This window comes from Pongo pygmaeus, chromosome 20 (genome assembly GCF_028885625.2).
Source record: "Pongo pygmaeus isolate AG05252 chromosome 20, NHGRI_mPonPyg2-v2.0_pri, whole genome shotgun sequence".
Taxonomy (NCBI): Eukaryota; Metazoa; Chordata; class Mammalia; order Primates; family Hominidae; genus Pongo; species Pongo pygmaeus.
The window spans coordinates 38,132,967-38,150,274 of NC_072393.2; the positions used below are offsets into that span (position 1 = coordinate 38,132,967).

At 48.9% G+C, this 17,308-nt stretch overlaps 3 protein-coding genes across 9 annotated transcripts in view; 1 reads left to right on the forward strand and 2 right to left on the reverse strand.

The window, feature by feature from the left end:
* Nucleotides 1–7,996, reverse strand: part of CEP89 (centrosomal protein 89) — a 99,157-nt gene extending 91,161 nt beyond the window's left edge. The window contains exons 1-2 of one of the 3 annotated variants that reach the window (XM_054464678.2): nt 7,761–7,996; nt 2,278–2,384 (exon numbers count right to left, since the gene is read on the reverse strand). In XM_054464678.2, the coding sequence (XP_054320653.1) occupies nt 2,278–2,384; nt 7,761–7,799 (146 nt within the window). In that variant the 5' untranslated portion in view covers nt 7,800–7,996. The remainder of the gene's footprint in view (nt 1–2,277; nt 2,385–7,760) is intronic. The other 2 variants (XM_063657494.1, XM_063657495.1) reach the window with 2 other exon arrangements.
* Nucleotides 7,997–8,126: 130 nt separating this feature from the next.
* FAAP24 (FA core complex associated protein 24) lies at nt 8,127–13,482 on the forward strand. Of its 4 annotated transcripts, none has more exons than XM_054464680.2 (5): nt 8,127–8,271; nt 8,787–8,905; nt 9,033–9,169; nt 9,654–9,806; nt 12,052–13,482. In XM_054464680.2, exons 2-5 carry the CDS (start codon nt 8,800–8,802, stop codon nt 12,301–12,303), a joined length of 648 nt encoding a protein of 215 aa, XP_054320655.1. In that variant the 5' UTR covers nt 8,127–8,271; nt 8,787–8,799; the 3' UTR covers nt 12,304–13,482. The 4 variants fall into 4 exon arrangements, with proteins under 4 accessions (XP_054320655.1, XP_054320656.1, XP_063513568.1 ...); XM_054464681.2 differs by having other exon boundaries at nt 8,170–8,271; nt 9,091–9,169; XM_063657498.1 differs by lacking the exon at nt 8,787–8,905 and having other exon boundaries at nt 8,177–8,271.
* A 1,092-nt stretch (nt 13,483–14,574) lies between these two features.
* RHPN2 (rhophilin Rho GTPase binding protein 2) overlaps nt 14,575–17,308 on the reverse strand; it is a 92,342-nt gene continuing 89,608 nt past the window's right edge. For both annotated transcript variants that reach the window (XM_054464679.2, XM_063657496.1), the window contains one exon: nt 14,575–16,227. In XM_054464679.2, coding sequence (XP_054320654.2) covers nt 15,967–16,227 — 261 coding nt within the window. In that variant the 3' untranslated portion in view covers nt 14,575–15,966. The remainder of the gene's footprint in view (nt 16,228–17,308) is intronic.

Genomic DNA, 17,308 nt, shown 5'->3' on the forward strand with positions numbered 1-17,308 from the left:
CTTAATAAATTAAATATCTGCCTAGTATAAGACCCAGCTATAGGTATTTACCCGAGAAATGAAAGTATATATCCAAACATTTGTGTATACATTTTTTTTTTTTTTGAGATATAAGTCTCGCTTTGTTGCCCAGGCTGGAGTGCAGTGGTACAATCTTGGCTCACCGCAACCTCTGCCTCTGGGTTCAGGTTATTCTCGTGCCTCAGCCTCCCCAGTAGCTGGGACTACAGGAGTGCACCACCACACCCAGCTAATTTTTGTATTTTTAGTGGAGATAGGTTTTCACCGTGTTGACCAGGCTGGTCTCAAACTACTGAGCTCAGATGATCTGCCCGCCTTAGCCTCCCAAATTGCTGGGATTATAGGCGTGAGCCGCCGCACTCAGCCAGTGTGTAAATGTTTACAGCAGCCTTATTCTAGTAACCAAAAATTAGAAACAAGCCAAATATCCATCAACAGGCGAATGGATAAACAAACTGTGGCATATTCATATAATGAAATACTACTCAGTAAGGAAAAGGATGAATTATTGACTTTCAGAACATGTGTGAATCAGAATAATCATGCTGAGTGAAAGAAGGCAGTGTATTTTATGTAATTCCACTTATATAAAATTCTAGAAAATACAAGCTAATCCATAGCGTGAGAAAGGAGATGAGAGGTTGCCCGGGGATGAACAGGAGCATGAAAGGTGGCAGAGAGGGGAAGGGGGAAGGAATTACAAAGGAGCATGAGGACTCTTGTCAGAATGATAGATGTATTTATTATCTTTTTTTCTTTTTCAGGAGCTACCCTATTAATTATCTTTTTTAAAAAAATTTTTTTAGAGGCAGGGCCTCACTCACAACAGCCTCACTATTGCTGAGGCTGCAGTGCAGTGACTCGATCATAGCTCACTGCAGCCATGACCTCTTGGACTCAAGTGATTCTCCAGCCTTAGCCTCCTGAGTATCTGGGATTGCAGGCATGTACCATCATGCTCAGATAATTTATTTTCTTTTAATTTTTGCTATAGATAAGGTTTTGCTATGTTGCCCAGGCTGATCTTGAACTCCTGGGCACAAGCAATCCTCCTGCCTCAGCCTCCCAGGATCAGTTTACCCTAGGAGTTCAAGACCAACTTGGGCAACATAGTGAGACCTCCATCTCTGCAGAAAATTTAAAAAATTAGCCAGGCATGGTGGCATGCACCTGTAGTCCCAGCTACTCAGGAGGCTGAGACAGGAGGATCGTTTGATGCCAGGGGGTTGAGGCTGCAGTGAGTCACGTTCGCACCAATGCACTCCAGCCTGGGCAACAGAATGAGACCATATCTCGAAAAAAACTTTTTGTTTTGGCCAGGCACAGTGGCTCACATCTGTAATCCCAGGCACTTTGGGAGGCAGAGGCAGGTGGATTGCTTGAGCCCAGGATTTCAGCCTGGGCAACATGGCAAAACCTTATCTCTACAAAAAATGGAAAAATTAGTTAGGCATGGTGGTACGTGCCTGTAGTCCCCGCTACCCGGGGGGCTGAGATGGGAGAACTGATTGAGCCTGGGAGGCGGAGGCTGCAATGAGCCATGTTTGCACCACTGTACTCCAGCCTGGGCAACAGAGCAAGATCCTGCCTTGAAAAAAAAATTAATAATTAAAAAAAAAAAAAGAAAATTGGCTGGGCGTGGTGGTTGATGCCTGTAATCTCAGCACTTTCAGAGGCCGAGGCAGGTGGATTAAGAAAGAGGTCAGGAGTTTGAGACCAGTCTGGCCAACATGGTGAAGCCCCATCTCTACTAAAAATACAAAAATTAGCTGGGCGTGGTGGCATGTGCCTGTAATCCCAGCTACTCCGGAGGCTGAGGCAGGAGAATTGCTTGAACCTGGGAGGTGGAGGTTGCAGTGAGCCAAGATTGCGCCACTGCACTCCAGCCTGGGCAACAGAGCAAGACTCCGTCTCGAAGGAAAAAAAAAAGAAAGAAAATTATGTGTATGATTCAAAATTCCCTGTTAACCTGAATACTTGGGCTTTAATGCTTTACATTTTTTTTAAAATACTCATCGCATTCAATCATGAAATGTGAGAAGTTCATGCACCTGAAAAGGACAGACCTCAAGTCAGTCCATTATCCTCAGAGACACCATATTAAGTGCATCATTATGGAATCGTGGTAAACATTTTGAAGGACATGATTCTAACCTCCCTACTTGTACTTTTCTGGGCAGTTTGAGCAGTTCCAGGATCCAGTACCTGGATGCTGAGCACAGGGGTGACCTCAGTGCCTGCTCATCTGATACTCACCTTGGTCTCTCTGGAGACGGGTTGGGGCTGCGGGGAGGAGGTGTGCGTGGCACAGCTGCCTTTGGAGCAATGCTGGCTGCAGGTAAAAGGCCATGGATGATGTGTTTCTGCACAAATGAAATCCAACAGAAGTCACTGGGTTGGGTCACTGGATCACCTGAGTCTTGTCACCACTCCCCATGGGCCTGCAAGGGGACACCTGCACTGGCCACCCATGGATCCAAACCCATCAGAAGCCCACTCCTCCCCTACCATCCCCAGTCCCCATCAGGCCAGACAAGTGCACACAGCCAAGGAGCATCATGACAGCTGCTCATTGTGGGGCCCTCTTGTCCTTCCCTCCTCAGAGCTTCCCTGGCTGTCCCCAAGAGTCACCCTCTAGCTCTTCCACGTGTCCCACAGCACTCCCCACAGTGATGTCTCATGTGGCTCCCCCTGCAGAGCAGGGTGACTTCCTGAGAAGCAAGTGACTTCCTTATCTTTTTTTGCTTTGTTTGAGATGGGGTCTTGCCCTGTTGCCCATGGTGGAGTGCAGTGGTACGATCATAGCTCACCACAGCCTCAAACTCCTGGCTCAAGCAATCCTCCGGCTTCAGCCACGCGAGTAGATGGGACTACAGATGTTCACCACCATGCCTAGGTAATTTTTTGTATTTTTTTGTAGAGACAGGATCTCACTACATTGCCCAGGCTGGTCTCAAACTTCTGGCTTCAAGTGATCCTCCCACCTCAGCCTCCCAAAGTGTTGGGATTATAGATGCGAGCACCACACCTGGCCGACTCTTATTTTTATCAATCCTGGAACTCTAGCATTGCGCACATTGCCTCACACCTCACAGGGGCTTAATATAAGCTTTTAGGTGGCTTATCTCCAAGATGAGAGTAATGAAAACTAACTGCTATACACAATAAAAGTCAGAGAGCCCCGCTTTAGGTAACTGTAACTGGGAGTCTCTGAGACGTTTCTGGGTCTAGTCCAATCATTTTCTTGGCACGAGCCATTCATTCACACCTACTAGAGGCAGAACACCATGACAGCAATGAAGAAACTTTGTCTTCATCCCCAAGGTGGTGAGTAGGGAGGAAAAACAGCCAAATAATTATTACAGAACATAGAATTATGGAATGAGCCGGGAGAAAGGCTCTCACTAAAAATGGAAGAAAAAAAAAAAGAGCATCAATGAGATGTGGAATAAAAACACTATTGTTTTCTATTTGAAGCCAGTAATTAGCACAAAGTGCTGGGGCGGGCAGGGAGGGAAGATTCCTCCAGGTCTGGGGCCAGCCTGGGAATTTCAAATGCTTTCCTTCAAGAAAATCACACAGGCGTTTAGACTGGGCTTTCAGAGATGCCCACTGGTCCCACATTTGGAAATGTGACGGAACAGCATTCTAGGAAGAGGGAACAGCATGAACAAAGGAATGGAGCAAGACATTGGTTGCAGTGCTCGGAAATCATAAGCACTGTTCTCTGTTTTGCTGGAATAGAGGCATCTGCGAGGGTGGGGCTCAGGGGCATGGTGGGGACAATTCCCATGGGAAGGGCTTCCAGAGTAGATGGAGGAAATCCCAAGGCTTAGTGAGGAGCACCCACTGACAGTGGCCCCAGGAATGTTAGGTAGTGGTCAGCACGAGACACAAGGCTGGGAAGGGTGGCACAGAGTGGGGGCATCTTCCAGGAACGAGGGATGGGCACACCTTCCAGTCATTTCTTACAGTCCCCACCACCGACTTGCACAGCCACCCACAGGAGCAGAAGCTCCAAGCAGTCTCTACTCAATACCGCCACTCTGTTTACCTCTGTGTGGCGCTTGCCACCCTGCATCTGTCAAGTGATTCCACAGTTTCCATGTTTCCTCCCTGCCCCCCTCCACCACCTGCTACATGACAAGAAAGGGTTTTTGTTTGTTTGCTTGTTTTGGAGACAGAGTCTTGTCTGTCACCCAGGCTGGAGTGCGGTGGCATGATCTTGGCTCACTGCAATCTCCACCTCCTGGGTTCAAGCTATTTTCATGCCTCAGCCTCCCAAGTAGCTAGGACCACAGGCATGTGCCACCATGCCTAGCTAATTTTTGTATTTTGGTAGAGACGGGGTTTTACCATGTTGGCCAGGGTGGTCTCAAACTCCTGACCTCAGGCAATCCGCCTGCCTCGGCCTCCCAAAGTGCTGGGATTACATGTGTGAACCACTGCACCTGGCCAGAAAAGGTTTTCTTAACCTTTGAATCCCAAGGACTGGCGTCCAGCAGGTCCTCCAAAAAGGCTGCATAAGATTTTTTTTTTTTAAAGAGTGAATCCCCCCTCATACCATCACAATCATCCCTAACTATGGTCCCTTCATCAGTCCTGTCTCTACCAGGCATAAAAACCCTCACGGGCAGCACCACTCTCTCAACGGCAGGCAAATGTCCAGCATGGCATATCAGGCTGATATAGGTTGGTTCCTACCAAGTGTTATGGGATTTTTAGGGTGTCGATTTTTCTGGCCGGAAACTCTGTGGCCACAGTGCCTTTGCCTGAGTTCCTGTCCTGCGTCCAGGAAGAATGAGGTACTCAGACAAGTGAAGGGTGAAGAAGAGTTTTATTTAGTGTTAGAAGAGCTCAGAGGAGGAGGTAGCTCCTCTCTGGAGACAGGGTGTCCCATGAGCTCAAGTGTTCAGCTCTCAACAGAAAGGAGGCCCTGGAGAGAGTGGCTCCTCTCCGCAGGCAAGTCATTCCAATGTCTCTGAAGCTCTCAGCAGAGTGTAGCTCCTCTCTGCTGGCAGGTGGTCTCTGTAGCTTTCAGTGGAGAAGGTACTCCTCTCTGCAGCCGGTCACCCCACCGTCTCCAGCTATCAGCAGAGGGTACTCCTCTCTGCAGCTGGTCATCCTGTCCCCTCGTCTCTACCCTCTTCGTCCTCTGGCCATTCTCTGCGCTGCTCTAGCTGAGCCCAGGGTTTTTATGGACCTCAGAGGGGAGGAAGTGCGTGTTGATTGGGCCATGGGCAGGCCCAGAAGAGGCTCCACGAGTTTCCACTCTAGTCAGAGGGACTGGCAGCCCAGCCCCCAGCCTTCAGGCCCTCCCTGGCCTGAGAGTGGGGCCTTACTGGGGACCCCGCCCCCGCCCCCTTCCTCCTGCTGCCATTCATGGCCCCAGGGCTTGGCTCCGACCCCCCCTCCAAGATCAGAGCAGTTGCTGGAGTGGAGACAGGCCAGGCAGTGGAAGCAGACACCCCTGAGCCTGCAGGGATGGAGTGTGAAGGGGGCTGTTCTTCCTGGGGTGGCCGATGGTGCAGGCTGCAGAGACGCCCTGGTCCTGTGCCTGGGGTGGGCAGCCACAGCTGCACATGGGAGCTCCCACCCCGCCAACCTGGAAAAGGCAGGGCTCCCACTTGTCCCCGGCTCCTGCCTGCGCGGCTGCTGCTGCATCTGGAAGGGCAAATTCTGCCTGTTTCCGGCTCCCCCAAGAGCAGAGAGGCTCGGATCCACAGCTGCAGTTTGGGTGGCTGTAGCCCTGCCCAAGAGGGTGGGGCTCCTGCCTGCTCCGTAGAGCAGGCCTGGGTCTGCAGCAGCCGTTTGCGGCTCCGGTCCCAACTCACAAGGGGCGGGGCTTCCACCGGCTCCATGAAGTGTGCAGCCCTAGCCACACAGCATGATGGCAGCAGCCACTGCCATCACAAGGACCCAAATTCATTTCCTGCTTCCCCTCCTCTTCCTGGGCAGAGTCCCTGTGCTTCAGCACTCAGCGTGGGCTTCCATTTCCCAAACAGCAAATAATTCATTCTTTTTTAGGCCTTGGTATTTGCTGTCTTCCGCACCCAGAATTCTTTCCTTAGTCCCTGCCAGGCCCAGGCCAACTCTCCAGGCTGACGTCGCTGCCCTTCTGGTACACACGTCAACGGCAGTTCTTGTTTTACCATTGTGTACAGAATTATTTATGGGCTTGTCTATCCTACAGACCGTGTGGCCATAAGCCGTCAGTTGTGGGTATCAGCACACAGCAGGAACTCATTAATGTTTGGGGCTTTAAATAAAAACTCAGGCCAGGTGCAGTGGCTCACACCTGTAATCCCAACACTCTGGAAGCCAAGGTGAGATGACTGCTTGAGCCAAGGTTTAAGACCAGCCTGGGCAGCGTACCCAGACCCCATCTCTACAAAAAAAAAAAAATTATGTTTTTTTTGAGGCAGAGTCTTGCTTTGTCGCCCAGGCTGGAGTGCAATGGCACAATCTCAGCTCACTGCAACTTCTGCCTCTTGGGTTTAAGCGATTCTCCCACCTCAACCTCCCTTGTAGCTGGGATTACAGGTGCCCACCACCACGCCCACTAATTTTTGTATTTTTAGTAGAGATGGGGTTTCACCACGTTGGCCGGGCTAATCTTGAACTCCTGACCTCAAATGATCCGCCCGCCTCAGCCTCCCAAAGTGCTGGATTACAGATGAGAGCCACCTCGTGTGGCCTCTACAAAATATTTTTTAAAATTAGCCAGGCATTGAGACTTGGCAGAGTGTGAGGCAAAAAATAAAATAAATAAAAAATACCTAGGTGTGGTGGTGCACACCTGTAGTCCCAGCTACTCAGGAGGCTGAGGCAGGAGGATCACTTGAGCCCAAGAGGTTGGAGCCACAGTGAGCTATGATCATGCCACTGTACTCCAGCCTGGGCATCAGGACAAGACCCTGTCTCTAAAACTAAATTAAATAATAAGTAAATATAAGAATCCCCTTGGCTGCTATGTGGAGAATGGACCTAGGGAAAGGGCGAGAGTGGAAGCAGAGAAACCAGTGAGGATCTGCCGCAGCAGTCCGGGTAGATGCTGGAGGCCGGGGTGTGGGTGAAGATGGGAACAGCTGGCAGATGTATGTAGTGGGTAGATCGGATGGGACTTGCTGATGGGGTGTACATGGTGGCTGGCGGAGGGAAAAATGAAGAATGACTACATCCAGCAGTGCAGCAGGTGTACGTCGTCCAGGAGTTAACTCCAGGCACGGGGACGAATGCTACAGGGGAGGCAGGGTGCTCCTGTCCAACTGTGGCCGACCCTGGGGCAGAAGATTGTTAAGGCCGGGCACAGTGGCTCACGCCTGTGATACCAACACTTTAGGAGGCTAAGAAGCTCAAGACCGCCATAGGAACATAGCAAGATCTCTGTCTCCACAAAAATATTCAACAATTAGCCGGGAGTAGTGGCGCGCGCCTGTAGTCTCAGCTACTTGGGAGGCTGAGGTGGGAAGACCGCTTGAGCCCAGGAGTTCGAGGATGCAGTGAGCTATGGATCGCACCACTGCACTCCAGCCTGGGCGACAGAGCGAGACCCTGTTTCTTAAAAAAAAAAAAAAAGTTTAGAACACGAAAAATCAAGGCTTCCTCAACTGAAAACCACTTTCTCTTGTGCCGCCGCCTTGACTGGATCTCAGGCCAAACCCCAACCCGCCCCAACACTTTACCCCTAATTCCCGGCCCCATAGAGCCCTGCGCGCGGCGGGCGAGCATCTACTTACGAACTGGCTCCTGCGGCCTCTCCGAAATCCCAGGAGCATCCTTGCAGCGCGAGGAGAATGGACCGCGGGCTGGACTCATCAGCAGATCTATCCACAGCCAGGGACCACTCTCTAAAGCCCGCCGCAGGCCCAGCCCCTCACGCTTTCTCTTCGCAATGGACTTTGCAGCAACCACGTCGGCCATTGGCTCAGCTCGGCCTTCGACCAATCAGAGCTAAGGTTACTTCCACACCGGTCGTTCTTGGCAACCAGCGGGTTCCAGTTCAAATTCCCGCCAGGGCGGAAACGTCCGCCCTGTCCGTTCTCTTATTGGTCAGGTTAGACGTCCATTTCTGACGCCACAGCCTATCCGGCGCTGCGGGAGGCGGAGGGCGGGCTGGATGAAGGACTAGGCGAGCACCGAGGGCGTGAACCCGGAAGTGGCGCGGCCGCCAGTAACATGATCTCTAGACTGGGACAGCGGGGTTCCTGCCGGCTGTATTCAGGCCTTGGACTGGACTGAGGAGCCACGGTGCGGATCCAGCTGGGGTATCAGGGGCTAGGCACGTGATGAAAATGAAGGACGCGGACACCAGGACAGGAATCTCCTGGTTCTTAGAGAATTTATTTCGCCACAAATAATTGGCAAACGGGATCTCGCTGTATTGCCCAGGCTGGTCTCGAACTCCTGGGCACAAGCGATCCTCACGCCTCAGCCTCGCCCAGTGTTGGGATTACAGACGTGAGCTACCATGCCCAGCCCAGGATTCTTTTAAAACTTAAATCTGATCGTGCCTCTGGCCTTATTGGAATCCAATGCCATTACCACCTCCACCACCACACATCCCCTCTCCAGCCACCCTGGCCTTCATTCAGGCCTTTGTGTTTTCTTATTAGTAATTAAAAAGGGAATCTCATTTGACAGTTCTTTGACAAATAATTCAGTCTGCAGAGGGGATCCTGCCCCAGAGGCCCCAGCTTGGAGTGGAATGCAGGGCCGTGGGCGGGAGAGCCTGTTCAAGGGCTGCCTGGCTTTTCCCTCCTTAGGTGGAGACCATCCATGGAAAAGAACCCCCCTGATGATAGGGGCCCCGTGCACGTGCCTTTGGGGCATATTGTGGCCAATGAGAAATGGCGCGGGTCACAGCTGGCACAGGAGATGCAAGGTCGGTGGGCTGCCCTCTGCCAGCCCCTTCCTCCCCTGACATATAAAAAAAAAAAAAAAAATCTGCCTGTTATTGCCATCTTTTCATCCAAAGCTCATGGAACTCATTTTCTTCTCTGTATTTTAAGGGAAAATTAAGCTCATTTTCGAGGATGGCTTGACACCAGACTTTTATCTGTCGAACAGATGCTGCATTCTTTATGTCACCGAAGCTGATTTGGTGGCAGGAAATGGCTACAGAAAGAGACTTGTTCGGGTTAGAAATGTAAGTATTAGGCTGGGTGCCGTGGCTCACGCCTGTAATCTCAGCACTTTGGGAGGCCAAGGTGGGTGGATCACCTGAGGTCAGTAGTTGGAGACCAGCCTGGCCAACATGGTGAAACCCTGTCTCTGCTAAAAATACAAAAATGAGCTGAGTATGGTGGCGCACGCCTGTAATCCCAGCTACTAGGGAGGCTGAGATGGGAGAATTGCTTGAGCCTGGGAGGCAGAGGCTGTAGTGAGCTGAGATCACGCCACTGCATTCCAGCTTGGGTGACAGAGTGAGATTCCAACTCAAAAAACAAAAAAGAAATGTAAGTATTGGATTAAAGAAACTCAAACATTGATTTGTCTCACCCCAGCCTTCCCTCCATCCCTTGGTATCATTTATTTAAAATCATTGGCCAGGTCAGGCACGAAGTGATAGCATTCTTAACCTGAAAAGCAATTTGGTTGCAAAATGACTTACTGTCTTTTTTCCTTTCAAGTCCAATAATCTTAAAGGAATTGTAGTCGTTGAAAAAACCCGGATGAGTGAACAATACTTCCCAGCCCTACAGAAGTTTACTGTGCTGGACCTTGGAATGGTGCTGCTTCCAGTGGCCAGCCAGATGGAAGCATCCTGCCTCGTCATCCAGTTGGTGAGTACCGATTCCTACACCTTCATGGTAGTCCTGTCCTCGTGGACACTCAGCTGCCCTCCAGAAGCAACCATCAATCCAATCTATGTCATTCTTTGAGTTGGTTTATAAAATCTCTTCGAGGAATTTAAATGTGGAAGCTGCCTCTGCAGCCAGCTCAGCTTGGCACCCACTCTAGGCAAGTGTATCACAAAGTATACAAGTTGGAGACCTGATTTTAGATTCTCAGGGTGTGATGGCTCCATCAGTCATTATCCTGCCCTTTCGCTGGTGAAAATGTCAACTAGAGGCCAGGTGTGATGGCTCACGCTTGTAATCCCAGCACTTTGGGAGGCCGAGGCGGATCACTTGAGGCCAGGAGTTCGAGACCAGTCTGGCCAACATGGCAAAACCCTGTCTCTACTAAAAATACAAAAATTAGCTGGGCGTGGTGGTGGTTGTGTGTAATCCCAGCTACTCGGGAGGCTGAGGCAGGAGAATCACCTGAACCCAGGAGGCGGAGGTTGCAGTGAGTGGAGATGCTCCATTGCACTCCAGCCTGAGCAACAGGACTGAAACTTTGTCTCAAAAAAAAAAAAAGAAAGAAAGAAAATGTCAACTAGAAGCTTCTTTGTCTCATCCCATGTTTTTGTTAAGCATCAGCACCTTGTGAAAGTTTTTTTCTTCCTTTTTTTTTGAGGCAGAGTCTCACTCTGTCCTTCAGGCCAGAGTGCAGAGGCACAATCTTGGCTCACTGCCATCTCCGCCTCCCAGGTTCAAGCCATTCTTCTGCCTCAGCCTCCCGAGTAGCGGGGACTACAGGCATGTGCCACCATACCCAGCTAATTTTTGTATTTTTAATAGACAGGGTTTCACCATATTGGCCAGGCTGGTCTCAAACTCCTGACCTCATGATCCGCCCACCTTGGCCTCCCAAAGTGCGGGGATTACAGGTGTGAGCCACCACGCCTGGCCAGTTTTTTTTTTTTTTTTTTTTTAGATAGGGTCTTGCTCTGTCATTCTGGCTGGAGTGCAGTGGCGCAATCTTGGCTCACTGCAACGTTTGCCTGTTGGGTTCAAGCGATTCTCCTGCCTCAGCCTCCCTAGTAGCTGGGATTACAGGCACCCACCACCATGCCCGGCTAATTTTTGTATTTTTGTATTTTTAGTAGAGGTAAGAGTTTCACCATGTTGGCCATGCTAGTCTCAAACTCCTGACCTCAGGTGATCTGCCTGCCTCGGCCTCCCAAAGTTCTGGGCCACCGCACCAGCCAACACTTTTTTTTTTTTTTTTGAGATGGAGTTTCGCTCTTGTTGCTCAGGTTGGAGTGCAATGACGCGGTCTCGGCTCACTGCAACCTCATCCTCCTGAGTTCAAGTGATTCTCCTGCCTCAGCCTCCCGAGTAGCTGGAATTACAGGTGCCCGCCACCACGCCCAGCTAATTTGTATTTTTAGTAGAGATGGGGTTTCTCCATGTTGGTCAGGCTGGTCTCGAACTCCCGACCTCAGGTGATGCGCCCGCCTCAGCCTCCCAAAGTACTGGGATTACAGGCGTGAGCCATCGCGCCCAACCGCCAACACTTATTTTTAAAATCAGTTTAGTAGATTACGCCTCTGATCCCAGCATGGGGAACATCAATTGTGTGTGTGTGTGTGTGTGTGTTGTGTTTTTGTTTTTTTCACTTTTTTTTTTTTGTTATGTGTGTGTTGTTTTTAAATCACCCCCTCTGATGTGGAGCTAGAGTTGAGAGCCACATTGGAGATGCAAGCAGCCATGAATGGTTCACAGATCCCTCTCTACCATATCCCTTGTGTCACCATTCCTAACTTTCCTTGATATAACGCTGTTGTCTGCCTTAGTATAACCACCACTAACTACAGACCAGGTTTCTCCTTTGAGGCAGGCTTCCTGCAGCTCCTGCGTGAAGTAGGCCTAGTTTAGGTGTAGCCATCATTTAATCCTGCACAACTGAAATGTTTCTTAATGGACCATCAGAAAGTGTTTGAATTCCTCAGTGTGTTTTTCTAAACATTCTGAAAACGCACGTTTTTGTAAATTATTAATGTCTTAACTCCTTTGTGTGGTTCACCTTTCAATAATTTTACTGATGTCTGAGAAATTATATTCATGATATATGAAAACATTTGTTCCCATAAGTCAAGCTGAGCCAAATGGAAAAACGCAATTTCTACAAAACATATTTTAAGAAAACGGCCAGTCCTCCAGAGGGCGCTCACGTGCTGTTGCTTTCATTGCGGTTCAGGTTCAAGAGCAAACCAAAGAGCCCAGTAAGAACCCTCTTCTCGGGAAGAAACGGGCCCTGCTGCTGTCTGAGCCTTCGCTCCTTCGAACCGTGCAGCAGATCCCAGGAGTTGGAAAAGTTAAAGCTCCCCTTCTCCTCCAGAAGTTTCCAAGCATCCAGCAACTGAGTAATGCTTCCATTGGGGAACTGGAGCAGGTGGTCGGACAAGCAGTGGCACAGCAGATCCATGCCTTCTTCACACAGCCCAGGTGAGGGCTGGCCTCAGGGCCACGGCATCTTCTCCCGAGATCACAGACACCAGGATCTTGTTTTCAGCTTTAAAAGCCAAGAGAATGGGCCGGGCGCAGTGGCTCACGCCTGTAATCTCAGCACTTTGGGAGGCCGAAGACAGCGGATCATCTGAAGTCAGGAGCTCAAGACCAGCCTGGCCAACATGGAGAAACCCCGTCTCTACTAAAAATAGGAACAATTAGCCAGGCGTGGTGACAGGTGCCTGTAATCCCAGCTACTTGGGAGGCCGAAGCATGAGAATCACTTGAACCCGGGAGGCCGAGGTTGCAGTGAGCCGAGATCGTGCCACTTCACTCCAGCATGGGCGTCTGAGGGAGACCCTGTCTCTAAAAAAAAAAAAAAAAAAAGCCCTGGCGCAGTGGTTCACGCCTGTAATTCCAGCACTATGGGAGGCCGAGGCGAGCGGATCACAAGGTCAGGAGAAGATTGAGACCAACCTGGCAAACACAGTGAAACCCCGTCTCTACTTAAAATACAAAAAATTAGCCGGGCATGGTGGCGGGCGCCTGTAGTCCCAGCTACTGCTGAGGCTGAGGCAGGAGAACGGCGTGAACCCGGGAGGCGGAGCTTGCAGTGAGCCCTGAGGCTGAGGCAGGAGAATGGCGTGAACCCGGGAGGAGGAGCTTGCAGTGAGCCAAGATCGTGAGCACTCCAGCCTGGGTGACAGAGCGAGACTCAGTCTCAAAGAAAACAACAACAACAAAAAAACATGAAAAAGGATTTCCTCTAGCAGCAACTAGTGAAAGATGAGGCGAGGCCTGAATGGAGCCTGTGGGTCGTCCTGCCTTAGCATCTGAGTTCAGCTTGTGAAGTTAGTGGGCCGCAGAGGGCACTGCCTTCATTCTGCTTAAGATGAAAAGAGCTGGTGGGGTCTTCGCAAGAGTCAGGAACTCACACTCAGCAAAAAGCCAGTTAGGGCCGATTTTAATGTGCGACCTTGACCTGCATCTGTCATGGAAAGTGCCTTCTAAAAAGCTTCAGTAGTGGATGTGACCATCTGAAGGAAACAAGTGTACAAGGAAGCACTGCGTATCCTAAGCCCTGTGTTCCTGGAGTTTGACCTGCTGTTCATCAGGTCTGGCCTTCATATACCTGTACTGCGAGGGCTGCTTCCAATGTAAATAAATAACTGCGCAACGGTTCCTTCCTCCTTTCTTTTGTTCCTCCCTCCCCTCCGCCTTATTTTTTTTTTGGCAAATGTACAGTTTGTTTATAATCACTGTGTATGTCTTCTGCACACCGAAAGTATGGAGTCTGAAGTTCCCACTTAAAGTTGAAAACTCGACGGCCAGGCACAGTGGCTCACACCTGTAATCCCAGCACTTTGGGAGGCCAAGGGGGGTGAATCACAAGGTCAGGAGATCCAGACCATCCTGGCCAACATGGTAAAGCCCTGTCTCTACTAAAAATACAAAAATTAGCTGGGTAGTGGTGGCACACACCTGAAATCCCAGCTACTCAGGAGGCTGAGGCACTAGAATCGCTTGAACCCAGGAGGTGGAGGTTGCAGTGGGCCGAGACTGCACCACTGCACTCCAGCCTGGACGACAGAGTGAGACTCCATCTCAAAAAGAAAAAAAAAAAATTTAAAGTTGAAAACTCAATGTGCATGAGGCAGAACAGGCTGTGTTTGTATATGGAAGGCCCAACGATGGGAGGATACAAGAAAATGATGGCAGCAGCTGCATCCAGTGAGGGAACCAGGGGCTGGGGATCAAAAGGTACAAATTGCCCATTCAAAAAATAGACACAGGCCAGGCACAGTGGCTCACACCTGTAGTCCCAGCACTTTGGGAGGCTGAGGTGGGAGGATTGCTTGAGTCCAGGATTTCGAGATCAGCCTGGGCAACATGGCAAGACCCCATCTCTACAAAAAAATTAAAAAATTAGCCAGGCGTGGTGGCTCATGTCCGTAGTCCCAGCTACTCAGGAGGGTGAGGAGGGAGGATTCCTTGAGCCTGGAAGGTTGAGGCTGCAGTGAGCCACGATTGCACCACTGTCCTCCTGCCTGGGCAACAAAGTGAGACCCTGTCTCGAAAAAAAAGACAAAAACAAAAAATAAGCACAAAGATGCCATCTGTCTTAGAAAATACTAAGATAACTTGACAGCTCTTTAAGTTCTGCTTTGTGAAATGTCAGTAACTAAAAAAATCAAAACATTAGAAACTGTGCATTGGGGAGAAACAATTTGAAAGAGGAGGGAATGAAAATGAAATAAAAATAACTATTAACTCGGGTAAATGAATATGTTTATTTAAATATTTATACAAACATGGCCCTAGGAGCAGCAGATACACTTTCCCAAAGGTGGTTGCTTCCTTTAAGATATTGCACAATAGAAAATAAACTCTTGTTAATCCTTAAAATCAGTCTTCAATGCTATGTATTTTAGCTATGTAACTTGTACTGTGTCAACAGTGAACCTTATTAGATTCACGGTGTCATCCAACTTATAGCAAGATAAAAATCAATCAGTAGGAATGTCATTTTAAAAAGTAAAATAGTGGGACGGGCGTGGTGGCTCATGCCTGTAATCCCAGCACTTTGGGAGGCTGAGGCGGGCGGATCACCTGAGGTCAGGATTTCGAAACCAGCCTGGCCAACATGGTGAAACCTCACCTCTACTAAAAATACAAAAATTAGCCAGGCATGCTGGAGGGCACCTGTAGTCCCAGCTACTTGGGAGGCTGAGGTAGGAGAATCGCTTGATCCCAGGGGGCAGAGGTTGCACTGAGCTGAGATCGCACCACTGCACTCCAGCCTGGGCAACAGAGCAAGACTCTATCTCAAACAACAAAAAAAAAGTCAAATAGAGCTTTAAACCTGAATCATTTACATCTTTACTTTATAAAATGTAAAACTACTTTTTTACCCAAGACTTAAAATATAGAATTATGTAACTTCTACTTTAAACAAAATGAAAAATGTTTTGAGTATCAAACAGTATATTATCTACCTTGTAGACAGCATCTTCATCTAACACTGCCACTGTGTTGGCAATTCTTAAATGACATCAAACTAGAAGAAAAGCTGCTCCTACATTGTTTTTATTTAATAAGACAAATTTGGCACTAGACTTTTTCTAGAAATAGCATTCATAGTATATCGATAAAATAGTAACATCTTGTTTTAGGTTAATGAATTCCTATTAGGAAGCAGCACTTTGGAACAGTTTTTAGTGACACTAATTTAATTCTATCATTATAGTCCTCTGACCTGCCTTAATTCCAGGATCATCTGAATTCTAGGTTAAGGAATGATTATTAGCCAAACCTGGAAACTACAAATTGTACTAATATAGGTAACCCCAATTTAATAGTGACTAAAAGTCATAATTGTCACCATTAAAAACGGCCGTATTTCGTATCTTCAACACTATTCTATTTACAATACTTTATATAATAAATAACTTACAGCAGTATAGTAACACGCCTCAAAAAAGGTTTTTTTCACTAACTCCTAGAGGTTTCTTGGTTACTTTCCTTCATAAAAACACATCAAATGTGAGTTTACACTATGAGAAAAACAGGATTTGAGAATACATATTTTCCATTATGGCACAAATGTTTAAGGCCGAGTCAGCACCGGAAATGTTCGGGGCCTGAACGTGTTTGTTTCCTCACATTAGTACAAAGAACTGTCTGGGTTGAGAAGGCTGAAAGGGGAGGGCAGCTTCTTCTTGACCTGAGGCCGTGCAGCCCCGACCGATGGGAGGCACAAGGTGCTGGCTGACTTCTGTCTGTTCTTGTTGGTGCCCCAACTCAGGAAGGAAAGCTTCTTGGAGATTTTCTTGGTTTTATCAGTTTTGTCGTCATCATCAATGGCTAAGCAGATCATGGAGTACGTTTTCTGCATTCCCACGGAGTATGTGGCACTCTTATTATGCTGCACATAGAAAAGTAAGAAAAAGGGCGTCAGGCATCATCAAAATAGATGATAAAAACTACGAAGTTTGGCCAGGCGCGGTGGCTCACACCTGTAATCCCAACACTTTGGGAGGCCGAGGAAGGCGGATCACTTGAGGTCAGGAGCTCAAGACCAGCCTGGCCAACATGGTGAAACCCCATCTCTACTAAAATACAAAAATTAACCAGGTGTGATGGTGGATGTCTGTAGTCCCAGCTCCTTGGAGGCTGGGCACGAGAATCACTTGAACCCAGGAGGTGGAGGTTGCAGTGAGCTGAGATCGCACCACTGCACTCCAACCTGGGCGACACAGCAGGACTCTGTCTCCAAAAAATAAATTAAACAGACATAATTCGGAAACTCAGGTGACCAATGCTTATATAGAATTAGGTTCTTAAAACAAGGACAAACTTTTTTCTTTTTTGAGACAGGGTCTTCCTATGTTGCCCAGGCTGGTCTTGACCTCCTGGGCTCAAGTGATCTTCCTGCCTTGGCCTCCTGAGTAGCTGGGGCTCTAGGTGTGCGCCACCAGGTCCAACAAGGATAATTTTTTGTTTGTTTTTTGTTTTTGTTTTTGTTTTAAGACAGAGTCTCACTCTGTCACCCAGGCTGGAGTGCAGTGGCATGATCTCGGCTCACTGTAAGCTCCGCCTCCCACGTTCACGCCATTCTCCTGCCTCAGCCTCTCCGAGTAGCTGGGACTACAGACGCCTGCCACCACACCTGGCTAATTTTTTGTATTTTTAGTAGAGACGGGGTTTCACCATGTTGGCCAGGATGGTCTCGATCTCCTGACCTCGTGATCCGCCCGCCTCGGCCTCCCAAAGTGCTGGAATTACAAGTGTGAGCCACCGGGCCCGTCCCAACAAGGATAATTTTTAAGGAATGTACTCAATAGTAACAATTTAAGCTTAGGAGCCACAACTCACATTTTAAGGTGGTTCTTCTATTTGAGAAAGTAATAATAGTAATGGTCACGAATATGAAAGTACAGGGTGGGGCACGGTGGCTCACGACTACAGTCCCAGCTACCTGGGAGGCTTAGAGGGGAGGATTGCTT